At 46.6% G+C, this 21,396-nt stretch overlaps 1 protein-coding gene across 1 annotated transcript in view; it reads left to right on the forward strand.

Annotated features, from left to right (window-relative positions):
• The first annotated feature begins 550 nt into the window (after positions 1-550).
• LOC135520724 (ephrin-A4-like) overlaps positions 551-21,396 on the forward strand; it is a 171,055-nt gene continuing 150,209 nt past the window's right edge. Inside the window, exon 1 of the mRNA XM_064946486.1 lies at positions 551-1,179. Within this exon, the coding sequence (XP_064802558.1) occupies positions 1,058-1,179 (122 nt within the window). The 5' untranslated portion in view covers positions 551-1,057. The remainder of the gene's footprint in view (positions 1,180-21,396) is intronic.

A 21,396-nucleotide genomic window follows, 5' to 3' on the forward strand; every position in this document is an offset into this window, starting at 1 on the left:
TTACATGCTATTTCTAGGGAAGACCTGAGCCCATATCCACAAAGCATCTCAGAGTAGGAGTGCTTATCTAAGATCAGTTTTTACTTTTATTTACATGGACAGATCCTAGATCAGTACTTCTCCTCTGAGATACTTTGTGGATAGGGGCACAGTGTTTTTGGCACCGCTAGGTTGCTAAGCAGTAGCCAACCAGCAGAGCTCATGACTTCATGCTCTAGACCAGACATGGGTGTCTGGGGTAAGACCCAACTTAAGTCTTTTGACAGGAATGCCAGATGGCAGAGGTCTATTCCTGTACTTTCATATCATTTTGCACTTTCTTTGCCTTCTGCTGTCCAGACTCTTAAGGGAAGACAAGGAGAGCAAGACTTATTTGATGCACCACACCCTCAGCTAAGTCAAGTCGGCGCACCTCACACCTCTAAAAAACTATGGAATGTTGACACCGCCCATGCGTTCCACTGATTGGTTGAAAGTTTCCTGGGTCCTCCTTCGCCCATGGCCCTCTCGCCGGTGCTCCTCCCAACCCAAATCACAGCGCTCCAGACAGGACCGACTGACACCTATCAACTGATTTCAACTCTAATTTGGAAAACGCTGCTATTTGAACTGAGCATACTCATAGTTCAGCAGGTGATTATCAACAACTTGCAAGTTAACTTTAGGAATATACTCGGTAAGTTAGTGTACTTTTAAACGTGTATTTTTGACAATGAAATAAGTTGTGCTGCAGCAGAATAAAGGAGGCTATCATTTTCAGTAACAGGCAGCAACTTTACCAAACTATCTGGCTTTCTTGTGTTCAGCTTTTGAGGACTTTGACTTTATTCACCATGCAACAACGGTTTCCACATAGGATGTACCCCGAAAGGATGGTATTTTGGTGAATTAGTTTGAGAACGTTTGAACGGGAATATTGCGTCAATAAAGGTGATTCTACTCTGCGTTAATCGTGGCCACTAGTCTACCTGTCACCGAATTATTTCAACCAACCACTCCCACCCCGGTCCCCTCGTGCTGTCTTTCCGTGGATCGCCTGCCTCGCCCGCTAACAGTGATGACGTGCGGTTGGAGTCCGGGAGCTGTCACGGTTTGGAGAACTACCGTTTTCCTGCTCAACATCGCGTGCGCAGCGTCGGCCAAGAGACACGTCGTCTACTGGAACTCCACCAACACTAGGTGAGCTAAGTGTTTCTAGAACAACCAGGGAATCCTCCCCGCTGCTCTGAAGCTGGATAGAATAGTTTAGGGATTGTTCATTTGGTAGAGTTTATGCATTGCTCATTTGGAACAAGTCCATGAGCTTCACTCTCCCATTATCTCACGTTTCTGCATGAGTAGCCCACGTCCTTTTGCATTAGCCTGCTGCACAGACAGGACAACACCATGGTGTTTATGCATATTAGTCCACTTTGAGTGAACTGGTAGCACATTGAGATTGGGCAACGTTCAACCTCCAACCCTGTGGTGCCCTAACTGAACTGTGTGATAGGTCTAACTATAACAGGAGTCAGGACTTCTCCTTCCTACATTCATGTTACACATCCAACCCTGTGGTGTCCTAACTGAACTGTGTGATAGGTCTAACTATAACAGGAGTCAGGACTTCTCCTTCCTACATTCATGTTACACATCCAACCCTGTGGTGTCCTAACTGAACTGTGTGATAGGTCTAACTATAACAGGAGTCAGGACTTCTCCTTCCTACATTCATGTTACACATCCAACCCTGTGGTGTCCTAACTGAACTGTGTGATAGGTCTAACTATAACAGGAGTCAGGACTTCTCCTTCCTACATTCATGTTAAACATCCAACCCTGTGGTGTCCTAACTGAACTGTGTGATAGGTCTAACTATAACAGGAGTCAGGACTTCTCCTTCCTACATTCATGTTACACATCCAACCCTGTGGTGTCCTAACTGAACTGTGTGATAGGTCTAACTATAACAGGAGTCAGGACTTCTCCTTCCTACATTCATGTTAAACATCCAACCCTGTGGTGTCCTAACTGAACTGTGTGATAGGTCTAACTATAACAGGAGTCAGGACTTCTCCTTCCTACATTCATGTTACACATCCAACCCTGTGGTGTCCTAACTGAACTGTGTGATAGGTCTAACTATAACAGGAGTCAGGACTTCTCCTTCCTACATTCATGTTACACATCCAACCCTGTGGTGTCCTAACTGAACTGTGTGATAGGTCTAACTATAACAGGAGTCAGGACTTCTCCTTCCTACATTCATGTTACACATCCAACCCTGTGGTGTCCTAACTGAACTGTGTGATAGGTCTAACTATAACAGGAGTCAGGACTTCTCCTTCCTACATTCATGTTAAACATCCAACCCTGTGGTGTCCTAACTGAACTGTGTGATAGGTCTAACTATAACAGGAGTCAGGACTTCTCCTTCCTACATTCATGTTAAACATCCAACCCTGTGGTGTCCTAACTGAACTGTGTGATAGGTCTAACTATAACAGGAGTCAGGACTTCTCCTTCCTACATTCATGTTACACATCCAACCCTGTGGTGTCCTAACTGAACTGTGTGATAGGTCTAACTATAACAGGAGTCAGGACTTCTCCTTCCTACATTCATGTTACACATCCAACCCTGTGGTGTCCTAACTGAACTGTGTGATAGGTCTAACTATAACAGGAGTCAGGACTTCTCCTTCCTACATTCATGTTACACATCCAACCCTGTGGTGTCCTAACTGAACTGTGTGATAGGTCTAACTATAACAGGAGTCAGAACTTCTCCTTCCTACATTCATGTTACACATCCAACCCTGTGGTGTCCTAACTGAACTGTGTGATAGGTCTAACTATAACAGGAGTCAGGACTTCTCCTTCCTACATTCATGTTACACATCCAACCCTGTGGTGTCCTAACTGAACTGTGTGATAGGTCTAACTATAACAGGAGTCAGGACTTCTCCTTCCTACATTCATGTTACACATCCAACCCTGTGGTGTCCTAACTGAACTGTGTGATAGGTCTAACTATAACAGGAGTCAGGACTTCTCCTTCCTACATTCATGTTACACATCCAACCCTGTGGTGTCCTAACTGAACTGTGTGATAGGTCTAACTATAACAGGAGTCAGGACTTCTCCTTCCTACATTCATGTTACACATCCAACCCTGTGGTGTCCTAACTGAACTGTGTGATAGGTCTAACTATAACAGGAGTCAGGACTTCTCCTTCCTACATTCATGTTACACATCCAACCCTGTGGTGTCCTAACTGAACTGTGTGATAGGTCTAACTATAACAGGAGTCAGGACTTCTCCTTCCTACATTCATGTTACACATCCAACCCTGCTTTTACCTGTATTGACATGCTCACCAGCACGGTTATGCAAGAACTAACCTTTCAAACGGTGATGGCTGCCCATGCAGGTCAACATGCATGAGTCAAGTTGTGCTGACAGCTTCTCCAACACACCCACATTACCCAGTCCTTTACTAATGCATAACCCACCACTAGTCTTCACCATACCCTGGTGAAGACAGCTTGGCTGTTGAAACATTGGTAATAAATGACTGCATCTGAGCTCCGAGAGTGTGCAGCACTTTTTCTTTTTAAAGAGGCAAAGCAATAGACCTAGTTTGAATTAATACTTTAGATGTATTCTTCCCTCCTTCCTTCATTGAGGTAATGATCACTGCTCTGACATGACTGTGTTAGTTCTGTAGTGGAAATCCTTGCGTTCACTTGTCTAGCCATGTTGTGGTAGTGATTTATATGTAGGAAGCATTCAAACAGGGTCCTAGATACTGAACTATTCTGCTGACAGGTGTGTTTGACTCCAAACCACCGCCATATGTAAGTGTTTATTTGGTAATGGGAGCGTGCTGTGTGGTTTTGTATAGTGTGTGTGTGTGTAATGAGTTGATTTGGGTCAGTAGTCAGGCAGAGAGAGGTTCACCTTCAGATCCAGGTGTTACCAAGCAGCTAATTGAAGACTAGAGCTGTGGAAGCTGCACCACCTCTGGGTTTCCTATATCTTACTAACTGACTGTCCGGCCAGACAGGTAGGTAGGGGCCCCAGCAACATACAGGGCTGTGTTCATCAATCACTGATCTGATTGGCCTGAAAGGGATACTTCAGAATTTGTACAATTTATAATGTATCTGCCTCCAGTATTAAGGAGGTTGGAGGTAGTTTCACGAGCCAATGCTGAAATTAACGCTAGTTAGCAACTTCATTCAAACTGCACGTGGAGATATAAGAATGGTATCCAGGAGTTCATCTGACTCTGGGGAAGTAGATGAAGGGCCTCATTAGGTTTGGGCGGTATACCATGTACTGGGGTATTTGGAAATAGTTTTTCAATACATTTTAATATTTGTAGCTAATTGAAGTAAATACCTGCAGTCAACATGTGCAATATGTTAGGAGATAAAGCAGATCGCTTTCTTAATTTCACCGTTCTTCATTATTTCCCATTATAAAGGTTACCGTAGTTCCCCAGAACAGTTGAGGCAGTCAGGTGTTTGTTAACAGCACAACAGGAGAAAGTGGGAGCAGGTGTATCCAGCTGTCTATTGACAGGCGTTGTGTTTTGTATTGAAAGTCAAGTGTTTTTCTGCTTCAAAAGAGTGATCAGGGGTGTGCAAGTATTGTTTTCCTTCGCAAAATACGTATTGGTGCAACACATTTGTCAGGAGTGCAACACATTTGTCAGGAGTGCAACACATTTGTCAGGAGTGCAACACATTTGTCAGGAGTGCAACACATTTGTCAGGAGTGCAACACATTTGTCAGGAGTGCAACACATTTGTCAGGAGTGCAACGCGACTCGGCTGGCAGCCGCACAAGGAAATTAGCTTACAATGAAAAAACAAGTTTTTTATTTAATTTATTTTTTTACGATTCATGGCCATCTCATTTCTAATGTTTATCATCGAAAGAATGTAGCAATATTTGCTAATGTTTTGCTTAAAGTTAATCTTGCATTTTACCAGAAAGTAGGCTACCGGAGAAAACAGCTAAGTCTGAGTGCTGTCTGCTGATAGAAGGCCTGTTTGTGAATTCTCATCCGAGTGGAGGAGTGCAACTGATGCTGACCAGAAATTAGAATAAGAATAATTTTAGATCTGCGTTCATAAAATTCTGCAAGATATTATTTTATGCGTTTTATCTTTTTGTTGTTGTGGTGAAAAACGCAGAAAACACAACCCCTAAGTTGAACTTGCTAGTTATCTAAGTAAGTGGCTGAATTGAGGAGGAGACGGGGCATCATTCGCTTGTAAATGTCCAAACTCACCAACAATTATATTTGTTAGCGCTTACCAATATATGTATATCCTGATGAGCTGGAATGCCTGTCTTTGCATATATTTAGCTAACAGCTTCCATGGAAATTAGCTATTACTTGTGCTAATTTTGTCAGTATTCTGGTAATAGACGCCCAATGGGCTTTTTTCCCCTTTGTGGCGCCCCCTTGTGTACTTAGCCGGTAATAGCGTAAATCCCTGGATGAGAGAAGGACGCAATGACGATATGAAAATCTGGATACCGCCCAAACCTAGGCCTCATTGCCAAAATCCCAAAGTATCCCTTAAACCTAACCTAAATATTTTGACGTGGATGGCACTTCCAAATGTTCTAAAATGCATACTTCCTCCCTTCCTGGAGGAAATCTGACCTGCATGTATGTGATTGGATGACTGTTTTCACCAATTAAATATAAATTCCTCAAGGAATGAAGAGTTTTATAACTATTTGGAACGGAGCCCTGGAATTGTGAACCACCTAAAATTGTTGGGAAACACCGCTGCACCGCTCTCTCTCTCAGGGGAAGCTGGAAGGGTCACACTCTGTGGCAAGGAAAAGACTTTCTGCTGCACCACCACCCAATCAGAAACCCATCAGTGTGTCTGTGATACTGCACCCAGGACAGGGTCCCCAGGGGCCAGAGTGTGTGTGTTGTTGCTCTCATGCCCACTCTCCTGCACCTCTTCTCCCTCCTCCTTCTCTCCCCTGCCCTCTCCTCTCTCTGTCCAGATCAGGATATTGGCTGTGTGATTAGTTTAGGTTCAGCCATTTTCCCTGAGCTGCTGTTGAGAAGCTATAGTCCGTCCCAAGGCCCATAAACCTGGCCAAGCGACCACTGCCTCGATCTACCTCTGTCTCTGCAATATACCACACCACAGTGCTCTCTTAACCACATATCTAGGATCAGCTCACCCTCCCCGAACCCGATCCTTAACCATTAAGGCTGAACAACAAAACTGACCCGATATCAGTGTCTAGTGGTGTCCTCCTACTGCAGTGAGGGTTAGTGGAGGACCGAGAGGGGCGACAGCTGACATTTAACATTAACACCAGGCTCCTACAGTCACAACACACAGTAAGTAGGCTGCTGTTAATATAGATGATTTAGGACCCTGGCTTGTCACCTTTTCCCATAGAAATCCAGATTTATAGTTTTAATGAAGTAGAAGCAGTGATGTGTGAACAGGGGTTTATAAAGTCAGCCATCTAGTTAAAATGGCTGGAACAAAGACTATAGCCTGGCTGCTGTAATGTATTACTGCTGCACAATTAGCTAGCAGACTCATGTACTGCACTTTATAAAACGTTCATGAATATGTATTAATAAACTGATATACATAGTATGTCTTGTTAATAAATGTGAATAGTCATTTATTAATAATTATAAACGTGTCATTTTAAGCATTACACACATTTATATGCAATAAGAGTAATTGCTTAGTAATTGAACGTTATTAAAAAAGTGATTAAAGTTATTGAAGTGTATCTGGCTCTAGTCTAAATCAAAGATTTACAGCAGGAGAGTTAGAAATGTAGATTTGTTTTGTTGTTTTCTGCAGGAGCTGTCTCATTGACCAGGGATCCACATTCTCGATCTCTGTGGTACTTCCTGGTTTAAATAAAGGTGAAATAAAACAACAGTTAAAAACCGAAGTTAATTTAGTGGTGAGTGCGTAGCTACAGTATAGTATGCAGCGTTCTGTCCCAGTGTGTAGCAGGCTGGGGCTCGTTCTCTGCTGTGGATTTAGACTCCACTCATGGGGTTTGGTTTACCTTGAAAAATCTGTGGCTCCAAACTAGTTTACCACGTAGGTGACCATGCATGTCTGTACATAGGCCTGGCCTCTACTCGTTCTGCCACATGCTTGGTTCTGCCATTTTGGTTTTCATACACCAAATAGAGACAGCGATATGGAGTATCTGCTCCTTTATCCCCTGTTCTCGGTTCGCTCACCCTCTCCTCCTTTACACACGCTAACACCCTTCAGTCCTCCTCCTTTACACCCCCCCCCCCCCTCTGTCCTCCAGGGGCGACAGCTTACATTTAAAACTAGTAGTGTATTTGTGGTTTGAAATTTCAGACTTGATTTTCCCTTCCCTTATGAAAAATGTATCAACCTCCTATGAAGATGTCCATTTAATTATACTTCACATTTCCTGTTGTTGCAGCATTATTTTCCCTCAACAAGTTTGGACACTTACTGTATATGTAAGGAGTACCAGCTCACCTGTCTCTCTCTGCAGTAGAAGGTATTACATTAGTATTTATGTTTGTTTCTTATTTAAAATGCATTTGATTCTTTTACAGCTCCTCTGTGTAATATTCATCTGGGTTCATGTACTGTACTGTAGACACTGAATGGAAAGCTGAGTGTCTGTAATATTTATAATGTACCTGGCTTCATGTACTGTACTGTAGACACTGAATGGAAAGCTGAGTGTCTGTAATATTTATAATGTACCTGGCTTCATGTACTGTACTGTAGACACTGAATGGAAAGCTGAGTGTCTGTAATATTTATAATGTACCTGGCCTCATGTACTGTACTGTAGACACTGAATGGAAAGCTGAGTGTCTGTAATATTTATAATGTACCTGGCTTCATGTACTGTACTGTAGACACTGAATGGAAAGCTGAGTGTCTGTAATATTTATAATGTACCTGGCTTCATGTACTGTACTGTAGACACTGAATGGAAAGCTGAGTGTCTGTAATATTTATAATGTACCTGGCTTCATGTACTGTAGACACTGAATGGAAAGCTGAGTGTCTGTAATATTCATCATGTACCTGGGTTCATGTACTGTACTGTAGACACTGAATGGAAAGCTGAGTGTCTGTAATATTTATAATGTACCTGGCTTCATGTACTGTACTGTAGACACTGAATGGAAAGCTGAGTGTCTGTAATATTTATAATGTACCTGGGTTCATGTACTGTACTGTAGACACTGAATGGAAAGCTGAGTGTCTGTAATATTTATAATGTACCTGGCTTCATGTACTGTACTGTACTGTAGACACTGAATGGAAAGCTGACAGTCTGTAATATTCATCATGTACCTGGGTTCATGTACTGTACTGTAGACACTGAATGGAAAGCTGACAGAGTCTATGTAATTGGGCCTAATCAGGGGAGTTATGATTGCACCAGTAGACTTGTTTCTCTCTCATATTCCTGTGCGTTTCTCTTTCCTCTCTCTCCTGTGTGTGTGTGTGCCCGTCCGCTGTGTGCCTAGCTCAGTGTTAATCTCAGTCCTCCCCTGGTAAATGATTAACATGAAGAAGCTGTGAACTATAATCAACAAGACTAAAGTGTGGTAATTACCACTCTATTCCCTGTCCTGCTAACACCATCCCATCATCTCCCTCTCCTATCTGTGTTGATGATGCTCATGCGTTGTCTTGCCTGACGTAGTAAACATTGTGCTTTATGTTGTGTGTTTGTGTTTGTACCAGGAGGCAGTCTGACTCTGTCGTTGTGTACAAAACAATGTGTTGCAGTAATTCCAGTCGTTTGTCGCAGGCTGAATCAATGTTTCGGCCCATTGTGCTGCACTAAAGTTAATTTCAGTAGAACAATGCCTCTGTCAGGGTGTGTGTCCTAGTCTGTGAACTTGTTTCTTGGGTGCATGTGTTCAGGGTTGTGTGTGTTTCCGTCACCAGAGCAGGGCTGAGATACAACCCGTTACTGGAAAGACCAACACTCAGTCACAGGACTCCATCACAGGAAGTCTCTCCTTGAAGCTTTCAAAACAGGACACGCTCCTAAAACAGAGACATTTCATAAAGGGTTATTTTCTAGCTTTTACTTTTCCAATAAAGTAGTGAGATACTGTAGCACATGGCAGACAAAATTGTTTGTTTTTCAACAAGCAAGGACCTTTCTCCCTGCATGTGAATTCCTCCTACTGAGATCTGATAATGAAAGGCCTAACTGGGAAGACCAACCCCAGGTCTCAGACAGTGATAAGGAAAGGCCTAACTGAGAGGACCAACCCCAGGTCTCAGACAGTGATAAGGAAAGGCCTAACTGGGAGGACCAACCCCAGGTCTCAGACAGTGATAAGTAAAGCAGCCTAACTGGGAGGACCAACCCCAGGTCTCAGACAGTAATAAGGAAAGGCCTAACTGGGAGGACCAACCCCAGGTCTCAGACAGTAATAAGGAAAGGCCTAACTGGGAGGACCAACCCCAGGTCTCAGACAGTGATAAGGAAAGGCCTAACTGGGAGGACCAACCCCAGGTCTCAGACAGTAATAAGGAAAGGCCTAACTGGGAGGACCAACCCCAGGTCTCAGACAGTGATAAGGAAAGGCCTAACTGGGAGGACCAACCCCAGGTCTCACAGTGATAAGGAAAGGCCTAACTGGGAGGACCAACCCCAGGTCTCAGACAGTGATAAGGAAAGGCCTAACGGGGAGGACCAACCCCAGGTCTCAGACAGTGATAAGGAAAGCAGCCTAACTGGGAGCACCAACCCCAGGTCTCAGACAGTGATAAGGAAAGGCCTAACTGGGAGGACCAACCCCAGGTCTCAGACAGTGATAAGGAAAGCAGCCTAACTGGGAAGACCAACCCCAGGTCTCAGACAGTGATAAGTAAAGCAGCCTAACGGGGAGGACCAACCCCAGGTCTCAGACAGTGACAAGGAAAGCAGCCTAACTGGGAGGACCAACCCCAGGTCTCAGACAGTGATAAGGAAAGGCCTAACTGGGAGGACCAACCCCAGGTCTCAGACAGTGATAAGGAAAGGCCTAACTGGGAGGACCAACCCCAGGTCTCAGACAGTGATAAGGAAAGGCCTAACTGGGAGGACCAACCCCAGGTCTCAGACAGTGATAATGAAAGGCCTAACTGGGAAGACCAACCCCAGGTCTCAGACAGTGATAAGGAAAGGCCTAACTGGGAGGACCAACCCCAGGTCTCAGACAGTTATAAGGAAAGGCCTAACTGGGAGCACCAACCCCAGGTCTCAGACAGTAATAAGGAAAGGCCTAACTGGGAGGACCAACCCCAGGTCTCAGACAGTGATAAGGAAAGGCCTAACTGGGAGCACCAACCCCAGGTCTCAGACAGTGATAAGGAAAGGCCTAACTGGGAGGACCAACCCCAGGTCTCAGACAGTGATAAGGAAAGCAGCCTAACTGGGAGCACCAACCCCAGGTCTCAGACAGTGATAAGGAAAGGCCTAACTGGGAGGACCAACCCCAGGCCTCAGACAGTGATAAGGAAAGGCCTAACTGGGAGGACCAACCCCAGGTCTCAGACAGTGATAAGGAAAGGCCTAACTGGGAGGACCAACCCCAGGTCTGACAGTGATAAGTAAAGCAGCCTAACTGGGAGGACCAACCCCAGGTCTCAGACAGTGATAAGGAAAGGCCTAACGGGGAGGACCAACCCCAGGTCTCAGACAGTGATAAGGAAAGGCCTAACTGGGAGGACCAACCCCAGGTCTCAGACAGTGATAAGTAAAGCAGCCTAACTGGGAGGACCAACCCCAGGTCTCAGACAGTGATAAGGAAAGGCCTAACGGGGAGGACCAACCCCAGGTCTCAGACAGTGATAAGGAAAGGCCTAACTGGGAGGACCAACCCCAGGTCTCAGACAGTGATAAGTAAAGCAGCCTAACTGGGAGGACCAACCCCAGGTCTCAGACAGTGTTAAGGAAAGGCCTAACGGGGAGCACCAACCCCAGGTCTCAGACAGTGATAAGGAAAGCAGCCTAACTGGGAGGACCAACCCCAGGTCTCAGACAGTAATAAGGAAAGCAGCCTAACTGGGAGGACCAACCCCAGGTCTCAGACAGTGATAAGGAAAGGCCTAACTGGGAGGACCAACCCCAGGTCTCAGACAGTGATAAGGAAAGCAGCCTAACTGGGAGGACCAACCCCAGGTCTCAGACAGTGATAAGTAAAGCAGCCTAACTGGGAGGACCAACCCCAGGTCTCAGACAGTGATAAGGAAAGCAGCCTAACTGGGAGGACCAACCCCAGGTCTCAGACAGTGATAAGTAAAGCAGCCTAACTGGGAGGACCAACCCCAGGTCTCAGACAGTGATAAGGAAAGCAGCCTAACTGGGAGGACCAACCCCAGGTCTCAGACAGTGATAAGGAAAGCAGCCTAACTGGGAGGACCAACCCCAGGTCTCAGACAGTGATAAGGAAAGGCCTAACGGGGAGGACCAACCCCAGGTCTCAGACAGTGACAAGGAAAGCAGCCTAACTGGGAGGACCAACCCCAGGTCTCAGACAGTGATAAGGAAAGGCCTAACTGGGAGGACCAACCCCAGGTCTCAGACAGTGATAAGGAAAGCAGCCTAACTGGGAGGACCAACCCCAGGTCTCAGACAGTGATAAGGAAAGCAGCCTAACTTGGAGGACCAACCCCAGGTCTCAGACAGTGATAAGGAAAGCAGCCTAACTGGGAGGACCAACCCCAGGTCTCAGACAGTGATAAGTAAAGCAGCCTAACTGGGAGGACCAACCCCAGGTCTCAGACAGTGATAAGGAAAGCAGCCTAACTGGGAGCACCAACCCCAGGTCTCAGACAGTGATAAGGAAAGGCCTAACTGGGAGGACCAACCCCAGGTCTCAGACAGTGATAAGGAAAGGCCTAACTGGGAGGACCAACCCCAGGTCTCAGACAGTGATAAGGAAAGGCCTAACTGGGAGGACCAACCCCAGGTCTCAGACAGTGATAAGTAAAGCAGCCTAACTGGGAGGACCAACCCCAGGTCTCAGACAGTGATAAGTAAAGCAGCCTAACTGGGAGGACCAACCCCAGGTCTCAGACAGTGATAAGTAAAGCAGCCTAACTGGGAGGACCAACCCCAGGTCTCAGACAGTGATAAGGAAAGCAGCCTAACTGGGAGGACCAACCCCAGGTCTCAGACAGTGATAAGGAAAGGCCTAACGGGGAGGACCAACCCCAGGTCTCAGACAGTGATAAGGAAAGCAGCCTAACTGGGAGGACCAACCCCAGGTCTCAGACAGTGATAAGTAAAGCAGCCTAACTGGGAGGACCAACCCCAGGTCTCAGACAGTGATAAGTAAAGCAGCCTAACTGGGAGGACCAACCCCAGGTCTCAGACAGTGATAAGGAAAGCAGCCTAACTGGGAGCACCAACCCCAGGTCTCAGACAGTGATAAGGAAAGGCCTAACTGGGAGCACCAACCCCAGGTCTCAGACAGTGATAAGGAAAGGCCTAACTGGGAGGACCAACCCCAGGTCTCAGACAGTGATAAGGAAAGGCCTAACTGGGAGGACCAACCCCAGGTCTCAGACAGTGATAAGGAAAGGCCTAACTGGGAGCACCAACCCCAGGTCTCAGACAGTGATAAGGAAAGGCCTAACTGGGAGGACCAACCCCAGGTCTCAGACAGTGATAAGGAAAGGCCTAACTGGGAGCACCAACCCCAGGTCTCAGACAGTGATAAGGAAAGGCCTAACTGGGAGGACCAACCCCAGGTCTCAGACAGTGATAAGGAAAGGCCTAACTGGGAGGGCCAACCCCAGGTCTCAGACAGTGATAAGTAAAGCAGCCTAACTGGGAGGACCAACCCCAGGTCTCAGACAGTGATAAGTAAAGCAGCCTAACTGGGAGGACCAACCCCAGGTCTCAGACAGTGATAAGGAAAGCAGCCTAACTGGGAGGACCAACCCCAGGTCTCAGACAGTGATAAGGAAAGGCCTAACTGGGAGCACCAACCCCAGGTCTCAGACAGTGATAAGGAAAGGCCTAACTGGGAGGACCAACCCCAGGTCTCAGACAGTGATAAGGAAAGGCCTAACTGGGAGGACCAACCCCAGGTCTCAGACAGTGATAAGTAAAGCAGCCTAACTGGGAGGACCAACCCCAGGTCTCAGACAGTGATAAGAAAGCAGCCTAACTGGGAGGACCAACCCCAGGTCTCAGACAGTGATAAGTAAAGCAGCCTAACTGGGAGGACCAACCCCAGGTCTCAGACAGTGATAAGGAAAGCAGCCTAACTGGGAGGACCAACCCCAGGTCTCAGACAGTGATAAGGAAAGGCCTAACGGGGAGGACCAACCCCAGGTCTCAGACAGTGATAAGGAAAGCAGCCTAACTGGGAGGACCAACCCCAGGTCTCAGACAGTGATAAGGAAAGCAGCCTAACTGGGAGGACCAACCCCAGGTCTCAGACAGTGATAAGTAAAGCAGCCTAACTGGGAGGACCAACCCCAGGTCTCAGACAGTGATAAGGAAAGCAGCCTAACTGGGAGGACCAACCCCAGGTCTCAGACAGTAATAAGGAAAGGCCTAACTGGGAGGACCAACCCCAGGTCTCAGACAGTGATAAGGAAAGGCCTAACTGAGAGGACCAACCCCAGGTCTCAGACAGTGATAAGGAAAGGCCTAACTGGGAGGACCAACCCCAGGTCTCAGACAGTGATAAGGAAAGCAGCCTAACTGGGAGGACCAACCCCAGGTCTCAGACAGTGATAAGGAAAGCAGCCTAACTGTTCTATGACAGAGTATAATATAAATGGGTCGTTTTGTTTAAACTTGTAGTTAATTTAGGTATGACAAAGTGTCAGAGGATGTGTTTTTGGAGGGAGGGTGTAGACCAAAGACTTGTATTGTACTGTGACTGCCATGTCTGCCTGTCTGTAAACATTACCCTACCTGGCCTCAATTTGTAAATCATTCTAACAAATCCATTCAAATGTGAATTTCTATGTTGAATTGGAGCACTGTCGAGGGGTGTGTGTGTGTGATCCACAGTACTGTGAGGAGCCAGCCGGCTAGAGACGGCTGTATTACCCCTGTGAATGAAATCTTAGGTAAACGAGCTGCCAAACAGAAAATATAAACCTGCAGCAAGCAATTGAGGTGGATAAACACACACACACACTGTTGTAAATTAGTTATTTTGGGTGGAGAAGGTGAGAGAGAGGCCTTGCACTCTGTCTGTATCAGCCTCTCAGATAGTCATGGTGCTGAGTGCATTTACAGAGCGGCTAGAATACCTCTGGTCAAGGTATTTAGGAAATATCGATACCAATTTAAATGATGGATATAATCACTGACTCCTTGCCTTATCACTGGACTACATATGGACCCAAACCGGCCCCAGACCTCTTTCCATATCTCGCCATTTCTCTCTGTGGATAATCATTATTGATTTTATTTAGTGCATCTAATATTGACTGTAGAGTGAATGTCTTAGTGTCCTGAAACGACTGTTGTCCAGGGACAGATGAAGTTTGGATAGCGGGTCTGTCGGCATGGGACACACACACGGCTTCTGTTCGGCACAAAATGGCTGCCATGTGACTTGGAGGCTCAGGATGACGCAGACCAGCAGCAGTGTGTGGGAATCATCTTGTGTGCGTTAAACATCAACAAAGCAATCTTTAAGAAATTGCATTGTTTTGTAGAACCGTATATTACAGAGTTTTCACTCTATCATCAAATCTGGAACTCCAAAATGGTCCTGCATATAATGGAATATGAATGTTGGAAGTTTTCAAAAGATTCTGTTTGTCTCAGCTGAAATATATAGAAATGACTTAAATGGTTAACACTGTTTCAACTCCCTCTGCCTTACCACTGTGTTCTGCTTCATCACACACACACACACACACACACTCGTATCTGAAGCCTTGCCAAGAGGCAGCCAGGGAATTCCCTGCTATAGAAAACTTGAATTAGTATTGACCGAGGAGGATGAGGTACAGGGAGAAGCAGAGGAACCTAGATTATAGAACAGTACAGGAGCCTACAAGGCATTTGACACATCCTGTGTTTCACATGACAGCTGTTAGTGTGTTTGGTCCCAAGTTGTCAGGTAAATCGAAGTTGTGGAATATCTCTTGAGCTTGGAATTGCCATTTTCCTTTCTCATGAGCAAATTGGCATAGCTCATATGATCGTCAATGGTGATGGTTGTTATGACTACAGAGATTGTTTTATCAGTATTATCTGGGGCGGCAGGGTAGCCTAGTGGTTAGAGCGTTGGACTAGTAACCTGAAGGTTGCGAGTTCAAACCCCCGAGCTGACAAGGTACAAATCTGTCGTTCTGCCCCTGAACAGGCCGTCATTGAAAATAAGAATTTGTTCTTAACTGACTTGCCTGGTTAAATAAAGGTAAAATTTAAAAAATTAAATTAAATATGCATGAAATTCTTTTTTGCTCTGACCAGATTACACTTTGTTTGGACAAATCCTCAGCAAAATGTGTCGGTATGATTGATATATTAACCTTCTATATGCTTCTCTAATACAAGTCCACTGACATGCAGGTGCGTTGGAGTAGTCTATAGAATTTATTTAGAAAGAGGAACATATTTCTGTACTGTTTGCTTGCAAAGTTTCCCTGTTTTATTAAATGTTTTGGTGTTCTGACCTTTTTCCAAGATGTCATATGAAGATTACTGTGGAATTCACATCATGTATTGCAGTTTATTGGTGTATATGGGTAGCACACACTACATGAGTACCCAGATGTTGCTTTCACATTCATTCATGTTTCATGTAAGTAATATTGAAAACCCCTCCCACGTCATAAACCAAGCTCAATGACGGCTATAGAACAACCTTTCCATCCACATGCAGGTCTGTAGTATCACTCCATCTCAAACCATACTGTCTCCATCAACCTGCAATGGACAGAAGTACATTCAATATATACATTCAAACCAACTGTGACATTGGAGCTGGAAAACATATGAAAGTGAATTGCCTGTGATCTTTATTGGGATGACAACCTGTCTGTCTGCTTCTAGATTGTGGGTTTTATCTATCCAGGTACTTGGCTTGTCCCCTGTGTACTACTGTGTTACTCTGTACAGTAGAGTGTAGGTCAGTGGAGAGGCAGGGTGGACTAGTGTGTTACTCTGTACAGTAGAGTGTAGGTCAGTGGAGAGGCAGGGTGGACTAGTGTGTTACTCTGTACAGTAGAGTGTAGGTCAGTGGAGAGGCAGGGTGGACTACTGTGTTACTCTGTACAGTAGAGTGTAGGTCAGTGGAGAGGCAGGGTGGACTTGTGTGTTACTCTGTACAGTAGAGTGTAGGTCAGTGGAGAGGCAGGGTGGACTAGTGTGTTACTCTGTACAGTAGTGTAGGTCAATGGAGAGGCAGGGTGGACTACTGTGTTACTCTGTACAGTAGAGTGTAGGTCAGTGGAGAGGCAGGGTGGACTACATTTACATTTTACATTTAAGTCATTTAGCAGACGCTCTTATCCAGAGCGACTTACAAATTGGTGAATTCACCTTCTGACATCCAGTGGAACAGCCACTTTACAATAGTGCATCTAAATCATTAAGGGGGAGGGGGGGTGAGAAGGATTACTTATCCTATCCTAGGTATTCCTTGAAGAGGTGGGGTTTCAGGTGTCTCCGGAAGGTGGTGATTGACTCCGCTGTCCTAGCGTCGTGAGGGAGTTTGTTCCACCATTGGGGGGCCAGAGCAGCGAACAGTTTTGACTGGGCTGAGCGGGAACTGTACTTCCTCAGTGGTAGGGAGACGAGCAGGCCAGAGGTGGATGAACGCAGTGCCCTTGTTTGGGTGTAGGGCCTGATCAGAGCCTGGAGGTACTGCGGTGCCGTTCCCCTCACAGCTCCGTAGGCAAGCACCATGGTCTTGTAGCGGATGCGAGCTTCAACTGGAAGCCAGTGGAGAGAGCGGAGGAGCGGGGTGACGTGAGAGAACTTGGGAAGGTTGAACACCAGACGGGCTGCGGCGTTCTGGATGAGTTGTAGGGGTTTGATGGCACAGGCAGGGAGCCCAGCCAACAGCGAGTTGCAGTAATCCAGACGGGAGATGACAAGTGCCTGGATTAGGACCTGCGCCGCTTCCTGTGTGAGGCAGGGTCGTACTCTGCGGATGTTGTAGAGCATGAACCTACAGGATGTTAGTTGAGAACGACAGGGTGTTGTCCAGGATCACGCCAAGGTTCTTAGCGCTCTGGGAGGAGGAAACAATGGAGTTGTCAACCGTGATGGCGAGATCATGGAACGGGCAGTCCTTCCCCGGGAGGAAGAGCAGCTCCGTCTTGCCGAGGTTCAGCTTGAGGTGGTGATCCGTCATCCACACTGATATGTCTGCCAGACATGCAGAGATGCGATTCGCCACCTGGTCATCAGAAGGGGGAAAGGAGAAGATTAATTGTGTGTCGTCTGCATAGCAATGATAGGAGATACCATGTGAGGTTATGACAGAGCCAAGTGACTTGGTGTATAGCGAGAATAGGAGAGGGCCTAGAACAGAGCCCTGGGGGACACCAGTGGTGAGAGCGCGTGGCGAGGAGACAGATTCTCGCCACGCCACCTGGTAGGAGCGACCTGTCAGGTAGGACGCAATCCAAGCGTGGGCCGCGCCGGAGATGCCCAACTCGGAGAGGGTGGAGAGGAGGATCTGATGGTTCACAGTGTCGAAGGCAGCCGATAGGTCTAGAAGGATGAGAGCAGAGGAGAGAGAGTTAGCTTTAGCAGTGCGGAGCGCCTCCGTGATACAGAGAAGAGCAGTCTCAGTTGAATGACTAGTCTTGAAACCTGACTGATTTGGATCAAGAAGGTCATTCTGAGAGAGATAGCGGGAGAGCTGGCCAAGGACGGCACGTTCAAGAGTTTTGGAGAGAAAAGAAAGAAGGGATACTTGTCTGTAGTTGTTGACATCGGAGGGATCGAGTGTAGGTTTTTTCAGAAGGGGTGCGACTCTCGCTCTCTTGAAGACGGAAGGGACGTAGCCAGCGGTCAGGGATGAGTTGATGAGCGAGGTGAGGTAAGGGAGAAGGTCTCCGGAAATGGTCTGGAGAAGAGAGGAGGGGATAGGGTCAAGCGGGCAGGTTGTTGGGCGGCCGGCCGTCACAAGAAGCGAGATTTCATCTGGAGAGAGAGGGGAGAAAGAGGTCAGTGCACAGGGTAGGGCAGTGTGAGCAGAACCAGCGGTGTCGTTTGACTTAGCAAACGAGGATCGGATGTCGTCGACCTTCTTTTCAAAATGGTTGACGAAGTCATCTGCAGAGAGGGGGGGGGGGAGGAGGATTCAGGAGGGAGGAGAAGGTGGCAAAGAGCTTCCTAGGGTTAGAGGCAGATGCTTGGAATTTAGAGTGGAAGAAAGTGGCTTTAGCAGCAGAGACTAGTGTGTTACTCTGTACAGTAGAGTGTAGGTCAGGGGAGAGGCTGGGTGGACTACTGTTACTCTGTACAGTAGAGTGTAGGTCAGTGGAGAGGCAGGGTGGACTACTGTGTTACTCTGTACAGTAGAGTGTAGGTCAGTGGAGAGGCAGGGTTGACTAGTGTGTTACTCTGTACAGTAGAGTGTAGGTCAGTGGAGAGGCAGGGTGGACTACTGTGTTACTCTGTACAGTAGAGTGTAGGTCAGTGGAGAGGCAGGGTGGACTAGTGTGTTACTCTACAGTAGAGTGTAGGTCAGTGGAGAGGCAGGGTGGACTAGTGTTACTCTGTACAGTAGAGTGTAGGTCAGTGGAGAGGCAGGGTGCAGCACACTTCATACTGGTTTATGGTGTAATAAAGCTCCTTGCACAAAGCACCGCTCCACAACACTCTTTCTCCTCAACTTCTACACAATATGCAGTAAGGGGTCAATAGTCTGACTGCTGTGGGTGGATGTGTGTGTGGGTGGATGTGTACTGAAATTCTGTTTTTGTCTGAGTGTCTATACTTAGGTCTGCATATTGTTTATGTACTGTAGTCAGGTTGTTGAGACGTGTGGTTGTGTACTGTAGTCAGGTTGTTGAGACGTATGGTTGTGTACTGTATTCAGGAGGTTGTTGAGACGTATGGTTGTGTACTGTCGTCAGGAGGTTGTTGAGACGTATGGTTGTGTACTGTCGTCAGGTTGTTGAGACGTATGGTTGTGTACTGTAGTCAGGTTGTTGAGACGTATGGTTGTGTACTGTAGTCAGGTTGTTGAGACGTATGGTTGTGTACTGTAGTCAGGTTGTTGAGACGTGTGGTTGTGTACTGTAGTCAGGAGGTTGTTGAGACGTGTGGTTGTGTACTGTAGTCAGGTTGTTGAGACGTATGGTTGTGTACTGTAGTCAGGAGGTTGTTGAGACGTATTGTTGTGTACTGTAGTCAGGAGGTTGTTGAGACGTATGGTTGTGTACTGTCGTCAGGAGGTTGTTGAGACGTATGGTTGTGTACTGTCGTCAGGTTGTTGAGACGTATGGTTGTGTACTGTCGTCAGGTTGTTGAGACGTATGGTTGTGTACTGTAGTCAGGTTGTTGAGACGTATGGTTGTGTACTGTAGTCAGGAGGTTGTTGAGACGTGTGGTTGTGTACTGTAGTCAGGTTGTTGAGACGTATGGTTGTGTACTGTCGTCAGGTTGTTGAGACGTATGGTTGTGTACTGTAGTCAGGTTGTTGAGACGTATGGTTGTGTACTGTAGTCAGGAGGTTGTTGAGACGTGTGGTTGTGTACTGTAGTCAGGTTGTTGAGACGTATGGTTGTGTACTGTAGTCAGGAGGTTGTTGAGACGTGTGGTTGTGTACTGTAGTCAGGTTGTTGAGACGTGTGGTTGTGTACTGTAGTCAGGAGGTTGTTGAGACGTATGGTTGTGTACTGTAGTCAGGAGGTTGTTGAGACGTGTGGTTGTGTACCGTAGTCAGGAGGTTGTTGAGACGTGTGGTTGTGTACCGTAGTCAGGAGGTTGTTGAGACGTGTGGTTGTGTACCGTAGTCAGGAGGTTGTTGAGACGTGTGGTTGTGTACCGTAGTCAGGAGGTTGTTGAGACGTGTGGTTGTGTACCGTAGTCAGGAGGTTGTTGAGACGTGTGGTTGTGTACCGTAGTCAGGAGGTTGTTGAGACGTGTGGTTGTGTACCGTAGTCAGGAGGTTGTTGAGACGTGTGGTTGTGTACCGTAGTCAGGAGGTTGTTGAGACGTGTGGTTGTGTACCGTAGTCAGGAGGTTGTTGAGACGTGTGGTTGTGTACCGTAGTCAGGAGGTTGTTGAGACGTGTGGTTGTGTACCGTAGTCAGGAGGTTGTTGAGACGTGTGGTTGTGTACCGTAGTCAGGAGGTTGTTGAGACGTGTGGTTGTGTACCGTAGTCAGGAGGTTGTTGAGACGTGTGGTTGTGTACCGTAGTCAGGAGGTTGTTGAGACGTGTGGTTGTGTACCGTAGTCAGGAGGTTGTTGAGACGTGTGGTTGTGTACCGTAGTCAGGAGGTTGTTGAGACGTGTGGTTGTGTACCGTAGTCAGGTTGTTGAGACGTATGGTTGTGTACCGTAGTCAGGTTGTTGAGACGTATGGTTGTGTACCGTAGTCAGGTTGTTGAGACGTATGGTTGTGTACCGTAGTCAGGTTGTTGAGACGTATGGTTGTGTACTGTAGTCAGGTTGTTGAGACCTATGGTATGAATGTTGTAGCTACTCATGTATTTTACTGAATGCTTTTAACATGATATTAGTTGTAACCTGCTACAGTAATATTGTATCATCTCTCCCCCAGTAGTTTAGAAATGCCTCTCTGTAGTATCACAAGCTACTTTCCTACCTCCCCTGAGAGATCAGGAAAACACACACACCAGCCCCCAGAGATGGTGAAAACAGTAGACCTGTGCCGGTGGACGAGGGGGGGGGTGGAGAATGTGTTAGGAAGGATGGCAGAGAAAGATGCAACAGATTTCAACTCTCCAACGGCAGAGCCTTCTCTAGGGATGGAGCGAGAGAGGGAGCGTGGGAGAGGAGGAGCGAGGGAAGACAGGAAGTCAGCAGGTATTACTATCACTGTCAGTAGGTAGTGTGAGGAGAGGACCCACACACACACATACATTCACCTGCCAATACACATACGCTGAATATACACTGCTCAAAAAAATAAAGTGAACACTAAAATAACACATCCTAGATCTGAATGAATGAAATATTCTTATTAAATACTTTTTTCTTTACATAGTTGAATGTGCTGACAACAAAATCACACACAAATTATCCATGGAAATCAAATTTATCAACCCATGGAGGTCTGGATTTGGAGTCACACTCTAAATTAAAGTGGAAAACCACACTACAGGCTGATCCAAATTTGATGTAATGTCCTTAAAACAAGTCGAAATGAGGCTCAGTAGTGTGTGTGGCCTCCACGTGCCTGTATGACCTCC

This window comes from Oncorhynchus masou, chromosome 29, assembly GCF_036934945.1.
Source record: "Oncorhynchus masou masou isolate Uvic2021 chromosome 29, UVic_Omas_1.1, whole genome shotgun sequence".
Classification (NCBI taxonomy): Eukaryota; Metazoa; Chordata; class Actinopteri; order Salmoniformes; family Salmonidae; genus Oncorhynchus; species Oncorhynchus masou.